General features: G+C 48.3%; 3 protein-coding genes across 5 annotated transcripts in view; 2 read left to right on the top strand and 1 right to left on the bottom strand.

The window, feature by feature from the left end:
* Positions 1 to 234: 234 nt before the first annotated feature.
* sox21b (SRY-box transcription factor 21b) lies at positions 235 to 3,264 on the top strand. Its single transcript, XM_053877011.1, has 2 exons — positions 235 to 428; positions 512 to 3,264. The coding sequence occupies exon 2, from the start codon at positions 531 to 533 to the stop codon at positions 1,254 to 1,256; it is 726 nt and encodes a 241-aa protein (XP_053732986.1). The 5' UTR covers positions 235 to 428; positions 512 to 530; the 3' UTR covers positions 1,257 to 3,264.
* Positions 3,265 to 19,034: 15,770 nt separating this feature from the next.
* On the top strand, positions 19,035 to 23,738 carry dct (dopachrome tautomerase). Its single transcript, XM_053876702.1, has 8 exons — positions 19,035 to 19,562; positions 19,624 to 19,923; positions 20,841 to 20,941; positions 21,001 to 21,167; positions 21,233 to 21,412; positions 21,803 to 21,938; positions 22,000 to 22,201; positions 23,297 to 23,738. Exons 1-8 carry the CDS (start codon positions 19,277 to 19,279, stop codon positions 23,470 to 23,472), a joined length of 1,548 nt encoding a protein of 515 aa, XP_053732677.1. The 5' UTR covers positions 19,035 to 19,276; the 3' UTR covers positions 23,473 to 23,738.
* The window catches only part of LOC128765710 (glypican-6-like), a 93,030-nt gene continuing 90,056 nt past the window's right edge, over positions 23,557 to 26,530 (bottom strand). For all 3 annotated transcript variants that reach the window (XM_053876699.1, XM_053876700.1, XM_053876701.1), the window contains one exon: positions 23,557 to 25,953. In XM_053876699.1, the coding sequence (XP_053732674.1) occupies positions 25,760 to 25,953 (194 nt within the window). In that variant the 3' untranslated portion in view covers positions 23,557 to 25,759. The remainder of the gene's footprint in view (positions 25,954 to 26,530) is intronic.

Below are 26,530 nucleotides of genomic sequence, written 5' to 3'. Positions count from 1 at the left end.
CATCATCGCCTTGACCAAACAGGTGGATTGTTCGACGCGAAATGAATCACAGGTGACTCACGCGCACGCGAGCGCGCCGCTGTGAGAACACAGCGCTTTATGAGACGTGCTTTCTTTTCAAAGCAAAAGAGGGGGGTTAAAAAAAAGCGGGGGTCCGTCCCAGCGCCGGTGCGCATGCGCGAGCGCCACTTTCACTACCTGCCAGACAGGCGTCTATTTCACACGCAGCGAGTGCGACTTGTCATCCACTCGTGTCAGCGCAGCAGCCGCGAGTGTTCTGACAGCTTGCACGGAGGACGAGCGAGACGACGCGCCGTTTCTTTTTTTTCTTTCTCCTTTCGGTCGATTCGCCCTCGGATGGATGTGATAACGGAGCAGACGCTGTGTTCCGAGCGGAATCCATGTGGGATGAAGAACTGAAGTTTCAAGTAAGTTGGGGTCCGCTTGTCGGAGACCGTCGTTTATCTCGAGTGTCGGTGGTGTGTTGACGTTGTGGCGCTGTCGTCCGCAGACCGCGCTTTGTGCCCAACATGTCCAAACCCATGGATCACGTCAAGCGGCCGATGAACGCCTTCATGGTCTGGTCCAGAGCCCAGAGGCGGAAAATGGCCCAGGAGAACCCCAAGATGCACAACTCGGAGATCAGCAAGCGCCTGGGCGCCGAGTGGAAACTTCTCACCGAGTCCGAGAAAAGGCCCTTCATCGACGAGGCCAAGCGGCTGCGCGCCATGCACATGAAGGAGCACCCCGACTACAAGTACCGGCCCCGCAGGAAGCCCAAGACCCTGATGAAGAAGGACAAGTTTTCCTTCCCCATGCCCTACAACCTCGGGGAGCACGAGGCGCTCAAAGTCGGCGGCTCGCTCTCCGACTCGGTGATGGGGAACCCGGACAAAGCGGCGGCGGCCGCGGCGGCGGCGGCGGCGCGGGTCTTCTTCAACCCGTCCATGTCCACGAACCCTTACTCCTTTTTCGACCTGGGATCCAAGATGACGGAGCTTTCGCCCCACTCCTTCCCGTACGCGTCGCCGCTGGGCTACCCGCCCGCGGGGGCCACCGCCTTCTCCGGCACCGGCGCCGGGGCGCACACGCACACCCACACGCACCCGTCCCCGGGCAACCCGGGCTACATGATCCCGTGCAACTGTTCCGCCTGGCCCTCGGCGGGCCTGCAGCCGCCCCTCGCCTACATCCTGCTGCCCGGGATGGGCAAGCCGCAGCTGGAACCCTACCCCGCCTACGCGGCGGCCTTATGATAAGTGGACTCCTCCCGAGACAATGTGAAAAAAGAGTTTTATGATGATGCATGCAGCAACATGTGAAGAAGTGCTCGTCGTCTCACATGTGTTTGTATATTGACTAATGCCTTTGTCTATAAGGTGCGAGGCCGTCTCCAGGAAAACGTCTCGTGAACACTGGTCTCCACCTGTTGGACTCGGATTATTCCCGCGCCTGTACAGTTTCATTTAGTCCCTCTTTTCAATAGATGTCCTGATGTACTATTTATTGTTTAGTGAGCTCCCGGACACTTTTGCACAATATGGGGTGTAGTTAATGCCACAGTGTATCCCTTGATTTTGTTTTGTTTTTTTCCTCAGCAAGAAAAAAGAACAGAGACATTTCTCGACTAACTCTGACTAAGGCATTTGTATGTTTTGTGTTAACCTGCGTTCTGTACTCCAGCCTACTGTTCTGACCTGTCCGGCAATAAAGAGAAGCGTATTCAGATGAATCTTGATGTGCCGAGCAGGATTGCGATCGTTCCTCCTCGCGGCCGCAGGTGAGGTGTAAGGTGTCCTCTGAAGGCCGCTTTTGTCCGGCTCCTTGAGTGACGACCGCGGGGGCAGATCCAGATCAAGCCGCTGTAACCAAGACGCCGTTTATCACTGTTTCAATCGCGGATTTTTTTTTTCTTCCCAGGATCAAGAGAGACAGACCGCTCTCACATCGGGTTGTGTGTTTGCGGCCATTAGATCCATAGCGCGAGCGGCCTTCCTGGATTACAGCGTGAGATTATGCAAAACTAATTTGGACAGTCCAGGGATAATTACCTCCGTCACGCTTAATTACACCCTTTCAGCGCTGGGCTCTGTGTTGTCACAGCCCTCCCTCTCCACGGAACTTCCCCGGTGGAGAAACATGTCAATCCCACTCTTAAAACCGATTCCAGAGCTGAAATGAAACACCTGAAAAGTTGCGTCACAAGAGCGGCGGCCATCTTTCATCCTTTCTTGCTTTCGTCCTTTCAGCCTGTGTCGCCCCCTTTTTTTCCGCCCCAACTCTGGGAGCGTTTAGACGGTCAAGGGCGTTTTGTCTGAGAACAAAACGAGGGTTGGGAGGTTTTGTGAGGGTGTTGTTTGTTGAAGTGGAGCTCAAAAAAAGCGGCCGCTTTCCCTCATTGTGATGAAAGCAATCAGTGGTATTTGGAAAACTGTTAGCATTGTGCACTTCTTCTGTGTCCATTGTGGAGGATTTCTTTTCACAAGGCTTTTTTTTTTTTTCACCCGATCCAGCTGGCCGGAGTGAATAGCGGTGCAGTGTGTACACGCTTTGTCCCTGCGAGCCCTTCAAGTAGCCCACGGTGAATGGAGTGAGTTGACACTGCATGACAGTGAAACAACATAATAAAAAATACATGAGCCTATGAATGGAAGCAGGCGCATAAATAAATAAAATGGGTGGCCAAAACTGGATAAACTGAATGACAAAACGCTGAAAGAGCCACAAAAAAGATATTTAACACGCTGGATTAGCATGAGAATGAGCAGAACAATTGGTGAATAGGTTTTACCGGCCAAGAAAGAGATGGACTAAATGCCTTTTGAATAGATGGCCTGTGTGTGTGTGTTTGAAAAGGTGGAAGAAACAAGTGGGAGAGTTTTGCTCAATGGCAAATCAAATCTGTTTCCCAGGACACGAACGCACGGCGACGCTTCATGGATCTCGACGGCTTTGATTGAATTATTACCGGGCGTCGCGTGTATTTATGATGATGCAGGAGCTGCTGGAGGTCTGCAGAGCGGCTTCGCTCCCGGTGGATGTTTGGCTCTGATGGAAGAGCTTCTGTGGCTGTGATGAGCTCCGTGCTCATGAGCCACTCGCCTCTTATCTTTGTTGCAGAAATATGAGCTGCTCTGTTTCAATTTGAATCATTAGCGTGATGCAATAAAGACCTTTTAATATATTTCACATGAAATATAGACTCATTTTTTTAGTCAAATTAATGTGTGTAACCATAAATTCCTGCCATGTTTCTTCATTAAATGTAACACATTTGTAGTTTTTATCACAGTGTTTTCCTAAAAATAAAAATTCAAAATAAATAAAACTAAAATTTGTTTCTCTTTTCTGGAACTAAATACAAATTAATATTGCCAAAAAGAAACGATGACGCTTTTCAATAAAATGAATGAAAAAATGCTGAAACAGGCACGGCGGTAAATGACATTTCTGTTCATAAGTGTGTTCAACATCAACTGGATTATGAATAATAAAGATCATTTGACCTCAAAGATCGCGTCTGAAAATGATCTTTTTTTCCCCCGATAATCCATGCGAGGCTGACAGGAAGCAACTGTCTCCATGAGCCCGTCCGCCGATGCCCCGATATCATTATGTCTGAGCGCTTAATCCCGCGACATGCCTGTAAGACATTTGTCCAAGTGAGATTAGGCAAATGAACATCCATATGTATCGGCGGTTCAAGCGCGTTGACCTCAGAGGGACGTACAATAGTCGCTGGTGTGGAAATGGCCGGTGGCGGCGGGTGGATTATCACCTGCCTTCAATAGTTGGAGATGGATCATTTTAGCCTTCCCAGACATGAATAATACATGGCTATTTGTGTTTGTTTGCAGTTGTCTTGGCTGAGGCTGACATGCAGCCAGGGCTGGCTCCTCTGTCAGGAACCTCAAAGAGCCTGATCGCTGACTTCTCCATCTCATTTGGGCGAAATCAAAGTGTGAAAAGTCTCTCCCCAAGCCAAATCTCCATCATCAGTTTGGGATAGAGAGTGTTTATGAAGCCCTGTGTGCCACATTACCTGTAATCTCCAGAGGATGAACCATGTATTTTTGACTTCTCTTTGCTCCCAGGAGGGTAAAAAATGCCAAAATTATCTTGCATTGCACCTTTTCCTGATGCACCTTAACGTGGCAAATCAAAGCTCGGGCGGCGTGCGCGTGTCGCCTGTGCCCAAGGTCACCGGGAGAAATGAGAAAAGTGTGTGTGCTGGAGGTCCTCTCCTGCAAACACCTCACACAGCCCTCTGAAGTCTGGCTGGCCTCCAACAAGTCCAAGTTTGCTTGATGGTACAGAATGCAGGGAGTGGAGGGGGGGAGGGGGAGGTGTCGCTACAGGTACCACAGAGGAACGGAGCCTCTGATGCGAATGGCCTGGTTGCTGCTCAGAAACAGGCCTGATGGAAGCCTCACATGTAGACTGACCTCCGTAACACGCTCCTTCATCAGCCGAGAGCTCGTGTCAGGCCCAGACACACGGTGAGCCACAAACACCGCCCTGTTCTCAACCAAGGCTCAGGCTCCTGTTTCTTCTGTTTGGTCCACTCTGTTGACCCAAGTTAGGGTCAAAACAAGGAGCTTCCAGATCAGTCCTTTTTCTGTCAAGAAACGTCCATCTTCTCTTTCATTTCCCTCAAGAGTTGTGCATTTTCACGACATTCCATCGTTTAAAACTTGACGTCCATAGAATAAACAGTTGACTAAAAAGCATATATGAACTGAGGAAGCCTTAAAAACAATACATGGAAACCAATGAAATATGATTTTAAAAATTCCTGAATAAGTAAATAAAAATGAGGTGTGGCCACACAATTGTTTCTGAATGTCATCGTCATCATCAAATAAAATACAGAAATATATTAAAATAAAAAATTAATGAGCAAATACACATTTACATAGCTATATATGTAATATTTAAAAATAACAATAAAAAATAAGTGTGTTTGTGATCCTGGAAGAAAAGACGGTGAATCAGCAACATCCATACAATGAATACAAATATGGATTTTTAATAATCTAATAATGATGATAATAACAGTAATAGCAGTAATAATAATGAAACTTTAGCGAGAAATAGAGCCAAAGAAACTGGCTGGTTTCTTTAAATTTATCTCACCTCTGCCGACATCTTGATCCAAATTGATATATATATATTTAAATAAAATATATTTTCAACCTTTGGCTTCTTGTTTGATTTAAAAATACAGTCATTAAAAAAAGAAAGGGAAAATTAAATCACAGGTATTAACATTAAAAAGCTTCTGGGTTTGGCCATGTGAAGTGCCGCAAATAAAACAGATTCAACGTTTTGCCGAGTAAAGGAGCAACATACTTGCTGAAAATCTTTTCACTTCATGAAGTAAACTACCAGACGCCTCCTTGTGTAGCTGAGTTTGTTTGGCTCAATTGGAGTTTTTAAAATGCATTTGAAGCCCAACAAGTGAGTAGATCAATTCTCACCGAGCCAGTTTCCCTGCATAATTCTGTGTCTTTCCTCAGGCGGAGGAAGATATAGGTCCGACAGTGAAATGAGCATCTCTCCTGTTTAGCATATCGTTGGCCAAAGAAATTGCATTCATGCAGTAACCTGCTTTGAAATGAAGATTAAGGTGTTAAAACGTGTCGTAAATGTATAAAAAATAAACCGCAGCGGCGGGTTTGCAATATTACGTTTAGATCACGACACAAAAACACTGTCCATTCTCACAATACAGTTGAGCTGCCGTTGACAACGGAGGTACTTTCCTCCAAGAAAGGTGCGTTTGAGTCAGCGAAGATCATTACGTTAATAACCCAAAAATGTGGGACACGGGATTATGCCGACTCCATCAATAAATTAGAATAATGTGGACGAGCAGCCTCCAAATATCTTCTTTAGACTGACAAGAGGCTTTTTTTGTTCCACTTCCAAATGACCGCTGGCAGAGATGGCTGGCTCTGGTATTAATTCTCAGGTTTCTGAGGGGGAAAAATATCTATCATAAGTAGAAATAATGAAGTTGAAGAGCTGACGCCCCGAGGAGGAGAGGCGAAGAATTCTATCTGTCTTCCACACAGGACACAGGCGGCAGATAAGTACCTGTCAGCCGGCCTCCTCTCAGCCACATGTGCCTATCAATGGAGCAGGCGAGTCCCCCGAGTCAGAGCAACAACGATGGAGGGGCTCCACCTTTCGTGGGGGAGAATCATGTCCCTCTGCAGCGTGAGTGAGCTGTAACACCGCTTTACACCAACTTATTAGAATGAAATATAGCCAGCATTAACTCACCCTGATGATTTCTTACGTTCTAACAGGATTACGCCGCGCGGGATTCGCGCGCCGCATTGTGGCGCCGCGTTTTTTAACAGTCGAATTCGCCAGACGACTTGTAATTAACGCGGGAAAAATAGATCTCCGCCAGTGTGATACGCTGCTTATCTAGTGTTGAGAGCGATGAAATCCTGGGAGATGTGCTCGCCGCACGCTGACGCGGGCTCTGACAGGCCGCCATTTTTTTTACATTCCTGGAGAGACCGAGCTTTCGGTGCATTGAGATGAGACACTGAAACATATCGTTTTTGTGGAAATTACTGTCCGACTTTTGCTGTTAGCTTGGAGGCTAAACTGCGTGAGGTGGAGTGGAACTGTCGGCTACAGAGCAAGGCGCCGGGGCCACTGGAGGCCCTTAGCTTAAGACCTGCTATTAGTCATAGTTCGACAGCTCAGATGGAGAGTGTTTAAGAATCTTTAAACATCCTGTCAGCTGTTTTTGATAAGACCCTGTCGACATCCTGCCTCTCAAAATCTATGGATTTTTCACTATTTGTTTGCTCTTTTAAAATGTTTTTGGACTGAATTATTTGCTTGAAAAAGAATTGCAGGTTATAGCAGGGACTCAACATACCTCCGCCTAAATTATTGCCCAACATTTATTTTGTCTCTGTAATATCACGGGCTGCAATGACGTCAGCCACACAGCAGGGGGCAGTAGTAGTATAGCAAGGCATTTGTAGAACAACCAGCAAACACGGGACACCACCGCCAAATTTCAATTCTGTCTGTTTTGGAGCTACTAGGAATAAAGTGGAAGTACCTGCAGTCGGTGACGTAGAGGAGGAAGAAGATGCTCTCATGCCAGCACCTGAAGAAGAGCCAGTCTCCTTGTCCTTCAGAAGCCTGCAGCTCTGCGGGGAGGGAGAGCGGGTCAGCCCAGAGAGGCGACCTCCAGGCTGGTGCAAGTTCTGTGAGGAAGCCTTAGGAAAGTGCTTGGTGTACTTTAAACTGGCGTGGAAAAAGTAAATCATGGCTTTAATTTTCAAGAGGGAGGAGTGGAGCCATGCGTGTTCGTGGCTGGAAGGCAGTCAACTGATTCCGGGGCAGGCCTTTCCTCAGGAGCGTCCTGTTCCGGAGCAAGTGGTCGGACTGTCTCCCAGCACCTCTCTCTCTGGATATTTACCTGCAGACGGTTTCTGATGTGACGGCGTCTTGCATCGTGCTACAGGCCCCGCCTCCAGCTTTGCTCCACCTCCTCATTTTGGCTCAACCTTCCACGACAAAACAAAACCAATTTTGTTATTGAGTTCTTTGACCTTTCTTCAAGATTGGTGTCCAACCTCTGCTCTAACTGACATGACGTCTTCTGGAATGCAGCCCCACTGTGCCGCAGAGTAGCGCTACCAAGTGGCAGTGCTAATTTATGTCAATGAAGAGGCAAGAAAGCTTTTTCCTGGTCCACTGATATCAACTGCAGCTCCTCCGGAGGCGTCCTCTGTGAGACCCATGACTAGAGACGCATTCAGGACCCACCCCAGTCAAGATTACACAAGACTAGACAGATAAAGATCAGGTATTAAATGCTTTGTTTCTGGAAGCTCCACAAAGCCATGGACTTGTTGCTGCATAAAAATCGATATCCTCTTTTCCAGAACCTCAGTTTTTGCTTCTCTGGTCTTTTTCCATCAGGCAGTTGATGAAACACCTGCCTTCAAGTGCCTTCTGGCTCAGCTCTCCCAGAGAGTGGAAGGCAGCGCCCTAGATCCTGATGGACGAGGCAGCACCGATTCAACTGGCGATCCAAGCCCTGAATTTAAGATCTGGAGTATAAGGGAAGTTTCAGATGGAACCAGGAAAGAGGCATGAAGAGATGAGACGCGGATCAGATGAAGAATTTTAAATCTCCACTGTGGTTCCACCGAGACTCTTTGGAAAAACCTCAGACTCAAGAATGATGTTTATTATTATTTTATTATTGTTACAACTGTTTCTGGTCAAAGCTACAGCGTTCAGTTCACAATGCCACCACTGTGGGACCAAATAAGAGCACATACCCTCGTTGTTTTGTCTCGTGACAACATCCCGCGCGTCTTTGTTCTGACACGAAGAACAGATGGCGTTTAGTGAGGACATATCAAATTCTCACAGTCTTCTTATCGAATTATGCACGAGCCGGGAACAGACAATAGACGTGACAGTGGGGTGAAACACAACATTAGTTCTACTGATGAACAAGCATGACTTCATACCTTAACAGGAGGGTAATGTGGAGGTCCTCAGAACAAATCTATTTTGAACGGCTGCGGAACACATCACATGGCGAGGTCCTTCAGTCAGAGTTCTGAGCGTCTCCGCCTCGTACTGAGATCCAGGCGCTCGTGCCAGTGAAGCTGCTCGTTCCCACATACTGCGGCGTTTGCTTGACCCTAAATTATTGCCTCCAATTTTACATTTTTATCTACATGGTCTGATGCCTTTTTTTGCATGTGAAATATCGTAGTGAAATGAGGTGTTTGAGCCAGCAGGGGGCGTATTGCAGCTGAGCGCACACAGGAAATCCTCAGCAGAAAATGCTTAACCTAAGTGAAGTTTTGCAAATGTTCATTGGCTCCGTGGCTCGAGTGATGAGGGGTGGTCCCACTTTCGGAACCTTCCCAGAGGCGGCATGCCGCGTGCCGTTATGTTTTTGACGCCTGCTGCTTGGAAACCTTGCCCTGCTCGAGTAGAGTGGATCGTTCCAGCAAGGGAAAGTGTTATACTGAAGGATGTCAAGTGGACTTTTTCATCCAGCGTTGGTGCTGAAGTCACATTAGAAGTGACACGTTAGACTTGTCCTGATGCCGCAGGCTGCGCTTTACCAGACTGTCTGTCACATAAAAAAAAAAAAAAAACACAAAAATAAAACAGGGTGAAGCTTAAACTATGGGGTGGAACTGTTTCAGGCTCCACCCTTGGTGTTCTACTGCACGTCACTTGGTATTTATAGCACCATATGTGACCAGTGGCTTCTCTCAAGGTGCCAACCAAGTAACAATGAGTACCTGCAATCGTCACCCTAATCCCCTTTTGAACAGCAGGAAATGCCCTTGGAAAACAGAGAAGGCCCTAAGAATAAAAACCTATGCAGAATACACAACCCAGAAGGGGGACTTCTGCATCAACATCGAGCAAAGTCCACTTGAAGATAGTGCATTTTCCCACCGCAGGAGTGGGAGTGGGAAGGAGTGGAAGACAGCCTTGCTTGATATCTGACGCCTTGGACGGCGAGGTTTGCCGTCCCATTTAAAGGATCGCAGTGCTCCAACTATGGAGTGACCTGAAGAATCCACCCTGCCGGGGCTACACATCCCGGTAGTTGGGAAAGTCCGACGCCTAAGGCAGCCATTGAAGCGCTTGTTCCGTGGCATATCCTGACGCCGTGGGCAGCACCTGACGTATATTACGGTGTCGGAGTAAGGATGGGCAAACGTCGCTGGCATAAACACCCGATAAAAGCCTGGTGGACCCAGAATGCAACATGTCCTGAAGATAGTCCTGATATGGGGGTCACCTGTTTTTGGGTCATCTCCGTCTCAACAGACACATCGGTGAAGTTTATAACAAGGAGGTATTGAAAAGCTCGATAGAAATAGGGAATTAAAGAGACGCATGCCAGAAAGTAAATCAGGTCGAGGCACAGGCGTGTCTTTTATTCAACAGATGAAACTTGGGAATGAAAACCACACAGATACAAGACTTGCTGAAAGAGACGGTGCGCATGTTGAAATGAGCTCCGACAGGTGTAAAAATACACACAGGTAAACACAGGGTTATAATAAGGGGCTGCCGCGTGAGGGGCGCCATAGAAATGTCGCGGCGCGTCTGCCGCTGTCAGCTCCGCTTCCCCTTTACGTCATTCACCAGCCGAATCAGGTGGCGGGCTCTTTCTCCGGGAGCCATGTGATGAATGTTTGTACGTGGGAAATAAATACACACGTGGAAATCTTCTCTCTTAATTTGACGCACAATGTGTCCTGACAGCTCATTCAGCACATGCACATTTCGGCTCAGGTGTCTGTTGCGATTCCACACTCCGGCTCCGTTGTAACACTAGCGCCGGAGCCCGACCCCGGCTGACCTCTCACCTGTACAATAGAGGCGACAAAGGCCGCGAGCGGCGGCGCTGCAGCCGGCAGCGACTCCAGACGTAACATGAAGACTTGGATCCCGAAACAAGGCGTCGAAATCGCTGGACGGCTCCGGGGCTGACATTTAAAACACGGCGTCGCCAAACAAAAACACGCTAAAAGAGAAAAGCCGAGCAGGTGGCTCCCAGCGAGGAACCTGAAATTCAAGTTTTTGGCGACACGACTGACCCAAATTTCCTGGCCCTTCTCTCCTTAACGTGCTTGTGCAAGCCCGGGCCCCGAGGTGACGGATCCTTTACGCCGGGATTGCCAGTGCATTTACATAGCATGCTTAATGAGAGATCAACGGCGGCAAAGAGCCTTGAATATAAAGCTTTCTTGTAAGAAATAATGAGCGAGCGATTGATCCATACTCAAACAAGCCGGTTTGCTGAGCTAATACCAAAGGGAGATTATAGCCGGTGCCAAAAGTGCCCTGGCGTGCGACGCCTTTTGCTTAGAGGGTCCCCAAACTTGTCATCACATTAGCACATGGTCAAGGAGAACATCCCACCTCGGTCATAATCTGCTTTCCTGCACAATTAGGCTGCTATAATAAGGCGGCGGGCTGACAGCGAGCAGGCGGAGAGGAGGAGGAACATCGCCGCCGAACGCCGCCGCCGCGTCCTCGCAGATTGCCTTTATTTTAGGACACAAAGTTGTGACAACATGGAGACTGACTCTACAAAGCAATAAAGCTGTGGAGGGGCAGGGGGGGGCGAGGAGGGAGAGTGGAGGGGGGCGGGGGTGAGATGGTTAGCCAGGCCTGTCGAGATGCGTTTTAGCTCCCGGAATCAGATGGAGGGTGGCGAGCTTTTTTTTGGGAATAAAATAATAGATAATTTCATCCCGACAAAAGCGGGAGGAGAACAAAATAGCAGGACGGGATAGAGAAGGGAAGGGCCCTGAAAAGAATAAGAAGAATTCGCCGCTGCCTCTTGCAAGGAAAGAGAGGGAGCGAGAGAGAGAGAGAGAAAAGAAAAAAACATTGATGACACCCGGTTCCATTCTTCCACTCTCCCCTTTCTCTGCTCCTCGCCTCGCAGCACGGCGGGCTAAGCTGGGAGCTGTAATGTCATTAAATTGCAAATGCTTTTTTTTCATTTTCGACACACACTGTTTACTTATCTGGCAAAAACATATGTTGGAAGGAATCCGTTAAATTCTGCCCATTGCCTTGGGTGAAAGTGCAATAGAAACGGGCCCACTGAGCTCCTTCTGTCGGCTCCTTTTAGCACTTGGCCTTATCTACAAGGCTGCTTAGCAGCAAACTGGCGAGTTCAATGAAAAATGAAGATACAGTGCGAGATTAGGGAAGAACAGTGAGGGGAGAAATGCTTGGAGAGAGGGTCATCCCATTGCAAATGATTTCACTCCTCTCCATCTGCATAAATGACTATTTTTAAGGCATCTCCGGCGTCTGTATATTTTTCTCACTCTGCCACACATTTAATTTCACGCCCCGTGTTCTGAATATGCTTAAATGCATATCTCTGATGCACCTTTAAGCCAGAGGAAAGAGGATGGGGTGGCGGCGGATGGCGCAGGGGGGGGGGGACGGAGGAGGAGGGCGGGAGGGGGGGGGTCTAGTGGGGAGGGTACGAAAGCAAAATTAAAGATAAAATGGTGTGATTTGCACTACAAGTCTATTACTTTATGGCATTTACATATAGTTTACCTCTGCAATTCCAAGATTCCCCCCCCCCCCCCCACCCCCCTCCCCCCCACACACCGTACCTCCTTCCTATCTGTGTTTGGACTTGTATAAATATGTATAAATCTTTGTCGGGGAAAATGGAAACCCCGGCGCTGCACAGGAAAGTTTGGGGGTGCACTTTCTTGCCTCAACTTCTGGGAGACTGTCAGCATATCTGCTGGGGAGGTGGTGGTGGTGGGGGGGTGTGAGGGGAGGCGGCACCCCAACAAAGGCTCCGAGCGGCCCAGGGAGCCGGGGTCAGGGCTGGGAGACAGGCAAGGCCAGATGCGAGTCAGAAGCGTGGGGGGTAACACGGGTGTCATGCAGATTGTCATCGGACCTCAGACTCCTGCCGCACTGACACCATGAATAGCGCTCGCTATCAGGCGCTGTTCTCCAGCGGCGAGGAAGTTGGAGTGGGAAGCCCGCCCCGGCGGCAGCGAGCCGCCGATTGGCCTGGGAAAGAAAAGTGAGAGACTATTCAGAGCACGATTCCTTCTCCCTCATTGTCTGCCCGCTCGGATTTGAATACGCTCACTCAAAGCAGACAAGGCGAACGCTTGAGCCGCTCGCATTGTTGCCTTTCTCTCTCCGCCTTTCTATTTGCAATTAAATGCATTTCAAATGGAACAACTGTACAGAAAGCCTTTCTCGATAAGACGGGCTTTAACCTCCTCTCTGATGGCTTTGCACTTCCTCTTAGAGGCGCCGCACAATCGCCACGACGCCGCGCTGAATGGCGGAACGCAGGACTCCGCCGCGGCCTCCATGAAAATTAAATTGCATTCAAGGGCGGCGTTGTGTGTTGGTGTTGGTGCGCGGCGTCGTTCCGCGCCGGGACCCCTGGCGCTCACACAGACCCGGGTCCGAGCACGGGATGAGATCAGTCAATTAGCATTAATGTCAGCGGGTCATTTACGGCTAAACACCCGTGCTGCGCATTGTGTTTGCTTTGTGTGCGCAGCATCGACTCGGCAAAACCAATCTCATCCCCCAGACGTGACATTTTGGAGGATTTGAAGGCTGTAAATAACTGCAAACCCTCTCTGAGCAGGTTTACCCCCGGAGCACTTTGTAACTTATCAGGGCCGCCTTGTGCCTCCTCTAATGCCGGCATTATGCTCGCATGTAAATCGGTAAGCCGCCAGAGAGGTGGGCGGGAACCACCCGGGACAGAATGGCGCCGGGGTCTCGGCGATATTCCGCCCGGGCCGGGGCGAACGCTCCTCAAAAGTCACGGCCAAGTCTCCGGCCACGGGGCCCCAGAGCCGCGGGAGAAGGTTCCTACACCGACACCTTGTTCAGAGGCGGCACGCGCCCCGGGCGCTCGCTTAATTCCCATCTCTAATGGAACAAGCAATTAGCAGCGACGGCTGCAGATGCATGTAATGAGCGTTGGAAGTTCCCACTTCAGAAGAGGCATCTTCTGTCTTCAGCAGCGCGAACGCATGTTGACCTGTCACGGCAATTAAGCCGCTGTCGGTGGATCTCCTCCATCGCTGACCTGCAGCGTGTTTGTTCCGATGTGCCACCCCATCACTCCATCAGTTTCTCCAGAGAAGGGGACCACAAACCGCAGCACGGGGATGTGTGGCCCCTAGATATTCATTTGGAGACGGATGGGAGTCTTAAAGAGGATTAAAACTCCATACAGCCGCCTCATTTCACAGGAGCCACAGCAGTGTGTGGAGCGTCAGTCGGCGCTCGGCACGCTCCAGATCTGAAATGGTGACAGTTCAAGTACAAAGATGGGCAATCCCAGACTATTTCATGGCACATTTGCTCGAGGATCCTGAAAGAAATGCAAAGTGTTCACGACTTCCCGCTGAATGGAGGAGCGCTGGAAAAGCAACACTGCCACCCATCTGTGAACCCGAGTCACTGCACCTGACGTTGGGATGGAGGGTCCACATGAGAAGCGGAAGATGGTCACTCGTGACGTGTTTTCTGAGACGAGTCTGGACTGTATGGTCACGTTTTCTGAACGGTATGAACGGTATAGTCATGAATAATAACAATAGTAATACCCACACCATTAGACTTCAGTATATTTACATGCAGTGAAACTATATATATATATATATATATATATATATATATATATATATATATATATACACATGAAAAAAAGGACCCATAAATGCATTTAATTGTACTCTCAATTCTAATGTCAACAGAAGTGTAACTACTACTACTGCTACTTCTTTCAATGAAAATAATAATCGAAATGTATTGTTAGTGGAAATAATGACAGCAAAATATTGAACATCTGTCCCAATATCTTAAATAATTTCATCTGAACAGGCTGTGATTTAAGAGAAAAGGCTAATTCCAAATTAGCATTATTACTGTTAACTTTTCAAGAGAGATAAAAAAGAGAAAATTAAACTAACAAACATACACTTTCAATAAGGAAATAATAGAATATACAGTAGTGTGTATAGTAGTACAGTTGTATAAGTACTTGTCAGCAGTGATGATTGTGATCAAGCACAATATTTCTTATCCTTTCCACCTTCTAAATTCATTTTCTTTTCAGTGGTTTCAGATTCTTGACACCAGAGTTCATCATTCAGCTTTGAATTTTTTAAATCATTTCTCTCCATTTCTTATTGCTTGACTGTGATCATCTCCACTTTCACTTTCCCTCCCCTCCCTGTTTGTTTTTCCTGTACCATCTGAGGTGTAGAACAGATTCACACAGAAACACTTCCTCTGTATAAACGGCAGCTCAGCTCACAGCCCGAGCTCTTGACAGCGTTGCACTGACTCCTCTGCTCTGTCTTCTGCGCCAGTATCCCCAGCATCACCAGCACTTCCACCAGCTTCCATCCAGGAAGCCCACCACATGATCGGTGACCTCCTCTCCTGTCTCTGAGGCCATGATGTTTTTCTTCCAGCGGGACATTTTTACATGTCAGTGACCTCTCCTCCTCCTCCGCTTGTTTTTTTCTCTGGGGAAGTAAATCATTTCTAACTGAAGCCCTCAACACTGGGAAGAGGTTCTTCCACTGCCTGCAACAAAGCGCCTTGGTTTCTCCGGCCTTGACCAGCTGAGAGCGCCTCGTCTTTCTAAACAGCCACCCAAACACTTCCCTGCTCCAAGCAAAACAAACACGTGAGGAAACACAAACACAGCACTTGAACTTGCAGCTTAACGAGTTAAACGTTGGAAGTGTTTCTTTCTGGCTGTCTAGCACCGCGGTGTGGCCAACACGGAAATAACACGGATACACTTTTTGGGCTCTGAATTATTAAGAGAACGAATTGGTTTTTAAAATGAAGAGTTTGTCGGAAATCCCCGTCCGCTGCCCTGGGGTCGGATGTGACTCAGGAATCTCCCCGAGTCTCAAAGAGACTGACACAGGTCCTGGAGCTGGGGCCTTGATTCTGACCCCTTCACCCGGTCTCAGCCTGAGGAGCCCATTTCTCCTCCACTTCTGCTCCAGTCCATTGGCTCTCCAGCCCGACGCACTGTTGCATCAGGCCGGCGCTGCTTGACTGGACCACGGCCGGGAGCCACAGCTGCGCTCCTCTCTTTGTTTACACATGAGAAATGATTTCCATCAGGGTCCCGGCTGGAATTCCTCCTCCGGCTGATCTTGTGAGTGCGCTGACCCAGAGGAGGCCTGTTGTGTGAGAGGGTCACACGAGTTCTCTTTGCCATCGTCTCGTGACTGAGCTCTCCGTCGGATCAAGTGGCTTTCACACCACTCGCTGCTCCCACTGTCCGGGTGTGAAGACGCAGCTTTGCCACCTGCAGGAGTCAATGTTGGGCTGTCATCTAAGCACCATACTGAACCATTCCCAGGCCTCCAGAAGCATCAGACTCTCAAGCGCCCCCTCCTGGTTAGAGTCAATCCTTCCTACTATCATTTCTGCTCATCGCCTGCTGAAGACGCCCGAGCCAGCGTGGCACGGGGGCCACACACGGCCCTACCTGCGTCTATGCGGTCCTCATGAAGATCCATCAAGACATGTATTTTCAAACAGTTCATACCTATTCAGTTACTAAATACCATCATTTTTTTCTCTCTTTGCCAACTTGTTTTTTCATTTAGTTATTTCACCATAAATATTCTCCACCTCATTAGATTACATTTACTACTAAAACAGCACCAGGAACAGTTTCGTTCAGACAATAGCTGCAATACTGTTTATTTCTTTATTTGTACCTCTTCCTGACTAGTATTTATCTCATATTTATTTAGTTTTGTTTTTGGAAACCGGAGGCCTCAGAGTGAAATTTCATTGCCATAATATAGTGATGTGTTTTTGTTCAATGACAATAAAGAAAGTCTAAGTCTAAATAATGATTTTCTTTAAGTAAATTATTTATTAAATGCATATTTTATAAAAGTATATTTGCATCTATATTTCAGCTGGTATTATTCATTTATTTTTATTTTTTCACTAGCGTATTTTTCATGTATTATTTTTGAATTGAATTGTTTCACCCCTCTCGATTTTCCCATCCAGTCCCTGTCGATGCAACTCCCCATGTCAGACATCACGGACCATGATGTCTGCCGATGACATGGGGATCTGTAGAGACGGTAAGAGGAATGACAGGGAGCAAAGCTGGATACACGTTTGTGTGTGGAAGGGAGGGAGGAGGAAGACTGGAGATCAGGCGGTGAAGAAGAGAGTGCTGCAGGGTGGAGTGTGTCGGGACGTTCAGACACTCAGGGGTCAGAGGTGAAGATACTCAGGTCATCATTGGGAGGACGGACAGCATCAGAGGCAGAAGTCTGGCCTTGTGTTTCTATGAACTCCACTCAAACATAATTCCAGGTCGGCCGCGTAATCCACCTCCCTCCAGCAGACGACTGACAAAGCTCTTGGTTCCAATGTTCCTGGAAGAGCTGCGACTGGAACCTGCCGCGGTCACATGGTGGGCTGCTGCTCTGAGCCGCTTGATCTGCCTTGTGTTTCCTGCTTCTTTTCACCCTGAGGAAGGTCCAAAAGACAATGAAGCACCCTGGGATCATCATGAGTCTGAGTCACCAGTCGCTCCAACAAAGCCTCCTCTGACGTCTCTTCAGCCTCTCAGAAGAAGAAACATTGTCCTGTCTGTTTTCCTTCTTTAACACATGATCACAGAGGAGCCTCTGACTCTGTGCCTCCCACCTATATGTGCATGTGACATGAGCAGCACGGGATCAGCTTAGCTCTTTGTGGCCTCTGCTGAGGGGAACAGGCTGCTGCTTCTGTCAAATGCCCTGAACTTCAGTTATATAACGTTTCTCTTTCAGCCACACACTTATTCAGGTCAGCGCTGCTCATCCATCCCATGAAATGCAGTCTCTCCTACATGAACTTATAGTTCAGAACAATGAGTAGTTTTCTCTGAAGACAGTGCCCAGATTCTTCGTGTTAGTTTTACAGACAGAAGCTCAGCCACATCAGATGGAACCACTGCTCATCCACATCCAGGAGACGACTCAGGCACTGTCTTCAGGACAGGTGTCTCAGACATGTCCAACTGGGACGAGGTCCCAGGGCATGTTGAAGGACAATATCTCTGTTGGGACAGGAACATGTTGGCGATCTGACCTCTGACAAGTGGTACAGGGTGGATGGATGGATGGGTGGATGGGAGGATAGATGGATGGATGATACTGCAGATAGATGAGAGGATAGATGGATGGATCATGGATAGGTGAATGATGGATGGAGGAATGGATGGGTAAATGGATGGACCATGTCAGGAGGGATGGATGGGTGGATGGATGGACCATGTCAGGAGGGATGGATGGGTGGATGGATGGACCATGTCAGGAGGGATGGATGGGTGGATGGATGGACCATGTCAGGAGGGATGGATGGGTGGATGGATGGACCATGTCAGGAGGGATGGATGGGTGGATGGATGGACCATGTCAGGAGGGATGGATGGGTGGATGGATGGACCATGTCAGGAGGGATGGATGAGTGGATGGATGGACCATGTCAGGAGGGATGGATGGGTGGATGGATGGACCATGTCAGGAGGGATGGATGGGTTCGGTGGGCTGCAGTAAAATTTACAGTCCTGCTAAAAGCAATAGTCTGATATCAAGCGTTGATCGTGGAGGAAAAAGTCCTGGAACAAAGCCTGTGACTGAAGGAAGGGATCACTTCACCGACTGAAACCAAGTGCGGCGCCTGTGCAGGTCACTGATCCAGAGCAGCTCCAAAATAGAAAGTCTCATTTTCAATAAGCCAAATCCACAATCCAAATACAACCAATCGATGCCAGATCAAGTTCAAAGTACTGAGGTAATCTCCGCTACATCCGTGCTAATTTCCTAAAATGCTAAGCCAAATCTGGACCGCGGGAGCGCGACTGTACCAAAACACAGTGGTCCAGGAGAAACGCACGAGTGGGTTCACTCTGGAACAGTAGAGTCAGAGGAGAAGAACTGAACTTTCTCTGCAATGAGAGACAGTGAGAGTCAACATGGATGGATGGATGGATGATGGGTGGGTGGACAGATGGATGGGTGGACGAAGGAATGATGGATGGATGATTCAGTCCACTTTTGACTGTTCAGACTGACCGACTACAGAAGTAAAAGCAAAAGCTTCAAGTGTCTTTGGAAACAGTCGAATGACTGAATGGTGTCATGGCATTTCATCCTTGTCGCTGTATTTTCCCTGGACCGACGTCCCAAGTTTCCCCTCGACCCAAGCCCCGTCCTCCTCGTCCCTTGTCCCCTTCAGTTGAAGGGCCTGTCAGAGCTCAGTCCTGTTGCCCTGTCCCTGGATTCTTGTTCTGATTTGCCCTTCTCTCTGTATTCATCCACTCTTCCCTGTAAACACCAGCAAGTGGAGGACTAATCTGGGCCCAGTCCCTCCAGGCCGCCTCCCAGGGAAGAAACACTGAGCTCCGCCGTCAGCTGATCGTCACAAGACCAGGGACTTAATCCAGGCCGGCTCTACAAAACCCTCTGGAGAAATGAGTCGCTCCTCAATGTGTGTCTAACGGTGTGGAACACAAGATGATCCGGCTGTGAGGCTGTTTAGACAAAATTACCGCCGAGGCGAATCTGAAGACACACTAGCAGGGGACCGTGGCCGCTGCCATTCCACACTCCTCTGGAGGAACTAATTTATCTCGCCGATCGACACCCTGATAAAGCCGGCCGCCGGGGACACCATGAGGCTGCTGACTTTGGGAGCCGTTTGTCTGCTGCTGTGGCAGCGACCTGCCGGGGCGCAGTTCCCCCGGGCCTGCTGCACGGTGGAGGGCATCCAGACCAAGCAGTGCTGCCCGGCTCTGGGTCCCGATCCCGGCAACGTCTGCGGATCCCTGGCGGGGAGGGGGAGCTGCCAGGCGGTGCGGGTGGACAACAAGCCGTGGGGGGGGCCGTACAGGCTGAGGAACGTGGACGACAGGGAGCGATGGCCGACCAAGTTCTTCAACCAGACCTGCAGATGCGTGGGTGAGTAGCCCGGCGCTCGGCGGCCGACCGCCGTTCACTCATCACGCCGCCTGCCTTGCAGGGAACTTCGCCGGCTTCGACTGCGGCCAGTGCAAGTTCGGCTGGAGCGGAGCCAACTGCGACCAGAGGAAGGCGCCGGTGGTCCGTAAGAACATCCACGACCTGAGCCCGCAGGAGCTGCAGGAGTTCCTGGACACGCTGCAGCTGGCCAAAACCACCATCCACCCCGACTACATGATCGCCACCCAGCACTGGCTGGGCCTGCTGGGACCCAACGGGACGGAACCGCAGTTCGCCAACATCTCCATCTACGACTTCTTCGTGTGGCAGCATTACTACTCTGTGAGGGACACGCTGCTGGGTGAGTGAGCGTCTGCTAGCTCAGAGCCTCAGTAGCTGTGGTGAGGCAGCAGAGCCAAACATCTCACGGGCTTCAACATTGATTCATAAATAATAATAACAATAATATTCATTAAAAAAAACAACCCGTTGGTAGCTCCAATTAGTTCCGTTTCAAAAGATTCACCTCAAAAACAGAACCAAAATGGTTTAAAAGCATGAAAAAAATAGAAGGATATATAGATTTAAAAAATATATATTTTTAAATCATTAAATATTCGTTTTTTTGCGTACCTCCTTTCATCATTATCATTTGTTAGATATTGCTATTCGATTTTTATTGTCATAAGCATATTTCAATTGAAACTTGAAACACCATTGCAAATTGAAAAATTTGCAAAAAGTGATCATTACTTTTTTAAAATTAATTCCTTATAATCCAGCATTATTTTCTTTTGCACTTTTGAATCTCATAGAACTATATAAGACACGGTATTAAATGTAATAGTACAGCATGAACAAAATAATATCTTACAGCATTTCTTTGTCAAATGTCAACATGCGATTAAAATTCAAATGTTTCAGATTAATTCATAAAAGATCAGATTAAAGAGGTGTTTTTTTTGTCTATAATAGTTAATAATAATAATATTGGTTTATAATAAAGAATAAAATAAAATATTATTGGAGTTTGGTTTAAAACAATTAAATTACACTTAAAAAAAACCCTTTAAAAAAGTCCCTTCTGTAATTATTATTATTGTATTGTTTTTTTAAATGTTCACAATGATATTTAAAAATGAAAAGAAAACAATATTGGCTAGAATCGAATCCAGAATTCTTTCAACTTGAAGTCTGAGGTGAAATATGTGTGTTAAATGGCGCTGTTTTCGGAACATTAAAAGTCCAGACTCAAATGTAGCCCGGACCCCCCCTCAGGTCCTGGTCGTCCATTCAAAGCCATAGACTTCTCTCACAAGGGCCCTGCCTTCATCACCTGGCACCGGTATCACCTGCTCAGCCTGGAGAGGGAGCTGCAGGTAGGAGCTCGCGTGTGATCGGGCGTTCGGCGTCATGTGATCGGGAACTCTTTGTCCAGAGATTATCAGGGAACGAGAACTTTGCTGTGCCCTACTGGAACTTTGCAACGGGACAGAATGAGTGCGACGTGTGCACCGACTCCATGCTGGGCGGCCGCAACCCGGACAACCCGTCCCTCATCAGCCCCCGGTCCAGGTTCTCCAACTGGGGCGTGGTGTGCAACAGGTGGGTGGAGTCGCTCCTCTGACATGATCCGTGAGAACACGCTGACCGGAATGTTGTCGCCGCAGTCTGGACGACTACAACCGTCTGGTGACGCTGTGCAACGGCACCAACGAGGGCTCCATCCAGAGGGGTCTGATGGGCGGAGGGAACATGACCCTGCCCACCATGAGCGACGTGAGGGGCTGTCTGGGCATCAGGGACTTCGACAGCCCTCCGTATTTCACCAACTCCTCTTTCAGTTTCAGGTGAGTGCCGCCAGTGGCTGCTTGATCCCAGCACTCCAGGGCAAGGGACACCCTGGAAAGCCAGGCTCACTCCAGGGCTCTCTGGGTTTCCCCTGGGCACTCGGGTTTCCTCCCACAGTCCAAAAACATTCAGAGGTTATATGATGGCTAATACATGCCTCCTGCCCTGTGTAGCTGGGACACTCTCTGGCCACACGTCGTAAACACAGAGTCTCTGCCCTGGAAACACGTGAACTGGAATGTAACATAATTGTTTTTCTCAGTTCCTAATAAACCAAATCTAATCTTTTCAAATCTCTGGGATTAAAGGACAGAGAGGGCTAAAACGATTAAGACACAATCGCTCCTTTCATATCGCCATCGCTTGTTAATCTGCGACTGTGAAAACAGAAACGCACTGGAGGGCTACGAGAAACCCGACGGCGAACTGGACGAGTCGGTCAACAACCTCCACAACCTGGTCCACTCCATGCTCAACGGAACCAGCGCTCTGTCCCACTCGGCGGCCAACGACCCCATCTTCCTGGTCAGTCACCGCCGTCAGCCAAGACCATCGCCGGCGTGGCTGAGATTATAATCCCTCCCAGGTGCTCCACGCCTTCACCGACGCCATTTTCGAGGAGTGGATGAAGAGGTTCGCTCCGACCAACGCCAGCTTTCCAGATGAGATGGCGCCCATCGGTCACAACAGGGACTACAACATGGTGCCCTTCTTCCCACCCGTGACCAACGAGGAACTCTACGTCTCCTCTGAGGATCTGGGTTACTCCTACTCCATCGCCCTGGACGGTGAGGATCCCCAAAACCACCACTTAGGCATATTATGTTGGGATTATTGGAATCAAAACAAACATGACTTTTAAATATTATTATTATTTTTTAAATATTGTTATGATCTCTTTCTGACTCAAAATGTAATACATTAATTCATAATAATAATAATTTAATATTCATTCATTCATTTGAAAATTGTGGGAAATTCCCCATATTGCAATAAAAGTGATTGAAATTATGAAATAAAAACGTATTTCCTCATGAAAAAGGCACAATTTTGTATTTTACATATGTAAATAATTCATGCATCTTTGGCCAAATAATATTCCTACCAACATTAGATTAAAAATTGTTGTAAAAAATGTTTTTCTAAGAGAGAAAACATTGAGATTCTCCATTGTGTAATTCATGTGTGCGCTTGGGACGAATGGTGTCAGAAGTGGGACGTATGAGTTGAGGACCAAATGCCATTAATAATAGAATAGAAATAAAATAGAACAATTAGAGTTCAAACGTTAAAAGTTACCAGCGTCCAGTTGAAGAAAACAGAACCTGAAGTACCAAAATAAAAAACATGGATGGCAAAAATCCACTTTTCTCAGGTGAATATAGCGTGATTTTATGAAGTCAATGTGACTAACTTCAGAGGCTGGAGAGCCAAATCTGCCCGGCCGAGTGGTTTCACGCAGCCCAACCTGAACAACAGAAACGCTGGTATATCAAATGAATAGGACCTAAAACAAGAGCTTTCACCGTGGATTTTTCAATTGGCCGTCGCAGCGTCGGCCTCCCGCCACAAGCTGGCGCTGTTTCCATCCATCACATTAAACACGCTTTCTCATTCTGTAGCGTCAAAGTAGAGAAAAAGGAACCCAGAAGGAGGATGGTTTCCTCAAAGATGCCAAACTTCATTTAACTATCATTTAAATGTTCTTAAATTAATTTAAAGAAAAGCTGGTTCCTTGAGTGACTGATACATATTCCAGAGGTGACAGAGTGAAACAGGAAGCAGGGTCCAGTTTTCCTCCTCCTCAGACGCTAGTTTCATGAGCCGCAGTGACTCCGTGCGGCGCCCACACTGACCCAGCCTCTCTCTCTCCATACTCACAGAGGCGGACGGCGCGGCGGTGTTCGTGCTGGGCTCCACCCTCGGGGGAGTCTTCGTGGGCCTCCTGGTGCTGCTGCTCATCTTCCTGCTCCACGTGCGTCAGAGGAGGAACCGAGGCTTTGAACCTCTGATAAAGGCCGACTTCACCAGCAGGCGATACACGGAGGAGGAGGCCTAGGAGGTCCAGCCGCAGCTGCCACCTCCGGTGTTGCACAGCCAACCAAACATGGTGCTCCGCACATATATTGGAATGTCTTTTTAATAAATATTTATTCCCAAGAACAGTAACAAAACACAAGTGCACTGAGAGAACGGTAAGGCATATTTGCTTCCCTGCTCCTCCTCAAAACCACCCGCAGTGACGTATAAAATGCTGACTCTATCTGTAGTTTTACTGCAAAAATATGACCCAGAAATCTGCTGTCACAATAAAGAGTGCTTCTGAGCAACAGCCCTCTGTTCTCTTTTGTTCTTGCGCTGAGCTTGCGAGCAGAAAGCAAAGCAATGAGTGATGGATATACGGAGAGGAGAGACCGGCCGGCTGCTCCTGGAGCTGACGGGCTCTTCGAGAACACTGGCTGTACGCACAGGCTGGGCTCGGCGGCGCCAGGCCCCTCACATTCTCCGTCAGCACGCTCCGCTGAGGAGCTCCGGCGGAGCGTTCAGGCCTGTCCACTCTCCACTCTCCACAGATTCTCATTTCACAGGTGGCTGTGGTCGACTTGAAGCCTGTCTGTGCCGCAGACGCCGGCCCCAGCTGATAAATTTAGACCCACTTTCTTTGCATTTCCAAACGAATTCCAGCCGCAACTTCTTCAGACAAGTTTCATTCAAATATATGTGCTTCACTTTCTTCCATGCCCCGGGTCTGCCCCAGGGCTTCCTCCGAGCTGGACACATCCACTTCTCTCAATGTCAAGGTGCAGCGGTTCCGATCCGAGTCGCTGCCGGGCGACCGACCCCGGACTCGCACCAGAGGCGGATTCTGTCCGCCATCGGTGGCGCGTTGAAGGTGAGCAAACAGGCCAGTCCGAGTCGTGCGGCATGAGCCGACTCCCTGCTTTCTACATTGCACTTTGTTTATTAGATTTCTGTTATTACATGAGTGTAATTAATATCTAATAAGGGATTAAATTACCAAGTCGAGATCCCTCCCATGACAACACCTCAAAGGAGAACGTGATTCAACGACTTTATGCTTTGAACATCGTACTCTAAAAGTATCGACCAATTTCAGTCAGAATCATGACGGAAACTCCACGATACTTCTCCATTACGTAATTCATGTGTGGGACTAATGGTGTCAGAAGTGGGATGTAGCGTATGAGTTGAGGACCAAATGTCCTAAATAATAGAAGAATAGAACGATCAGGTCAAACGTTAAAAGTTGCCAGCGTCCAGTTGAAGAAAACAGAACTTGTAGTACCAAAATAAAAAAACGTGGATGGCGAAAATCCACTGTTCTCAGGTGAAGATAGTGTGATTTTTGGAAGTAAGTGTTACAAACTCTAGTGTTTTTGTGAAACTCCATGCTACTTTTCTCAACTCATATCCGACGTGATTCGCTGAACCTGCAGCGGTGAGTTGCCAGTTTAGCGGCGTGGACTTGGAGCTCTCTGACTGGCCTTCAGTCTGGTCTTCACGTCACCACTGTGTCTGGTGCGAGTCCAGACGTCTCTCCAGAGCTTGTGACCACAGGTGAGAGCAGAAATCCACTGCTCAGCTTTGTCTTCTGGCTCAGCTCTTTCTTCAGCACATGACTGAAGCCCACATCATGTGGCCCATTATTTTTGGACTCGAGACAGGAGCTTCAGGACCTGGGAGAGACTCAGAGTAGAACCACTGCACCTCCAAAGCCAGTCGAGGAGGTTTTGACCTCGATGTGTCTGAATAGAACGTTGGATTTCATCTAATAAAACACAATTTTTCCACATGTGGTCCCTCTCTCAGCTAGTAGCAGATGATCTGACCTCAGGAAGGAGGTCCATTGTTGACCCACTCTCCTCCAGCAGCCTCGTGTTCTCGCGAGCGTCAGCTCCAGCAGCCGCCACAGTCGTGGACACTGATCATTCTGAAGCGAAAAAAATGTCAAGAGTGCGGTAAAAACTCGGTTATGGCTGAATGGAAAAATAAACTATGGTTTGAAAGGCAATGGACTCATCACGTCTTGAACAACCACTCGACGACCAAACATTCCACTGTGGGCATCTTGATCAAAGTGCAGGATTTTGCACGTGCAGAGTAGCTCTCCTCAGTCTGTCGGAGAGTTTGTCGACGTCGCTGGGCGACATGGTGCCCGGATGGCACGGCACGATCTTTGGGAAAGAGGGGGATCGGAGCGCGTGACTTCCTCTGACTGCTTCAGTCCGGTCGCAGCTGGAACACGGGTTCGGCTCCCGGCTACGAGAAAAGCTGCAATAGGAATAGAAAAGTAAAGCGCTGTCCTTCAGCCGGTTGCTCCGTCATTATCTCAGGTGGCGCTGAAGTGCCAGCGCCGACAGAAGCAGAGTCAGGGAGGGCACCAGGAGCCGGGCCGAGTCCTCCACCGGCCCGCTCCGACCCGCCTCCACCACCGGAGCTTCGGAGGAAGGAGAGTCCGTCTCCGTGGGGCAGACGTCGGTGCAGCCGCTGCCGCTGCCAGAGCCGCTGCCCTCGTCGCCTGCAGACGCCACAGCGGGACAGAAAGAAGAGACACAGTCAGAGCAGGGGACTCCCATGACCTGCACTGGTGATTCACTCCTGCCTTTGTTGGCACAACGTTCAGCCCTCGTGACCCAGGCCATCTGTGAAACTGTAGCCTTGCTCCTGCTCAAGCTTCCTTTGTGGTGTTCTGATGGAGATTCTGATGTTACTGATTTATTTGTCTTTCTCTTATTAAAGCATTTTCAAAAAAGAGGGATGAGAATGCCATAGTTTGGAAATAAAGAAAGAACATTAAATGGAAATAAATGAGGAAATATGAATACACTTGAATAGTAACAAGCAAAAACACCTTTGCATCTATTTATTTTTCATTTTTTGTTTCCAACTTAAATTTCCTTTTTGAAAATTTATTTTTGCTATTTATTTTTTTATTTGAATCTGAGGCACTTGCTGTTGAATTCAATGATGTATTTTCTTGTCCCTCATAGAAACTTTCAGTTCAAATCTAAAATAATGTGTTTTGGGTCATAATGTTTCATTAATATCTGATGTATTCATTGATTTATTTTCAGATTAAATTTAAACTTGCATCT

The sequence above is a fragment of the Synchiropus splendidus genome, chromosome 10 (assembly GCF_027744825.2).
Source record: "Synchiropus splendidus isolate RoL2022-P1 chromosome 10, RoL_Sspl_1.0, whole genome shotgun sequence".
NCBI lineage: Eukaryota > Metazoa > Chordata > Actinopteri > Syngnathiformes > Callionymidae > Synchiropus > Synchiropus splendidus.
Note: the sequence above shows the minus strand (reverse complement) of the source record. Positions and strands in the feature narration are given on the sequence as shown.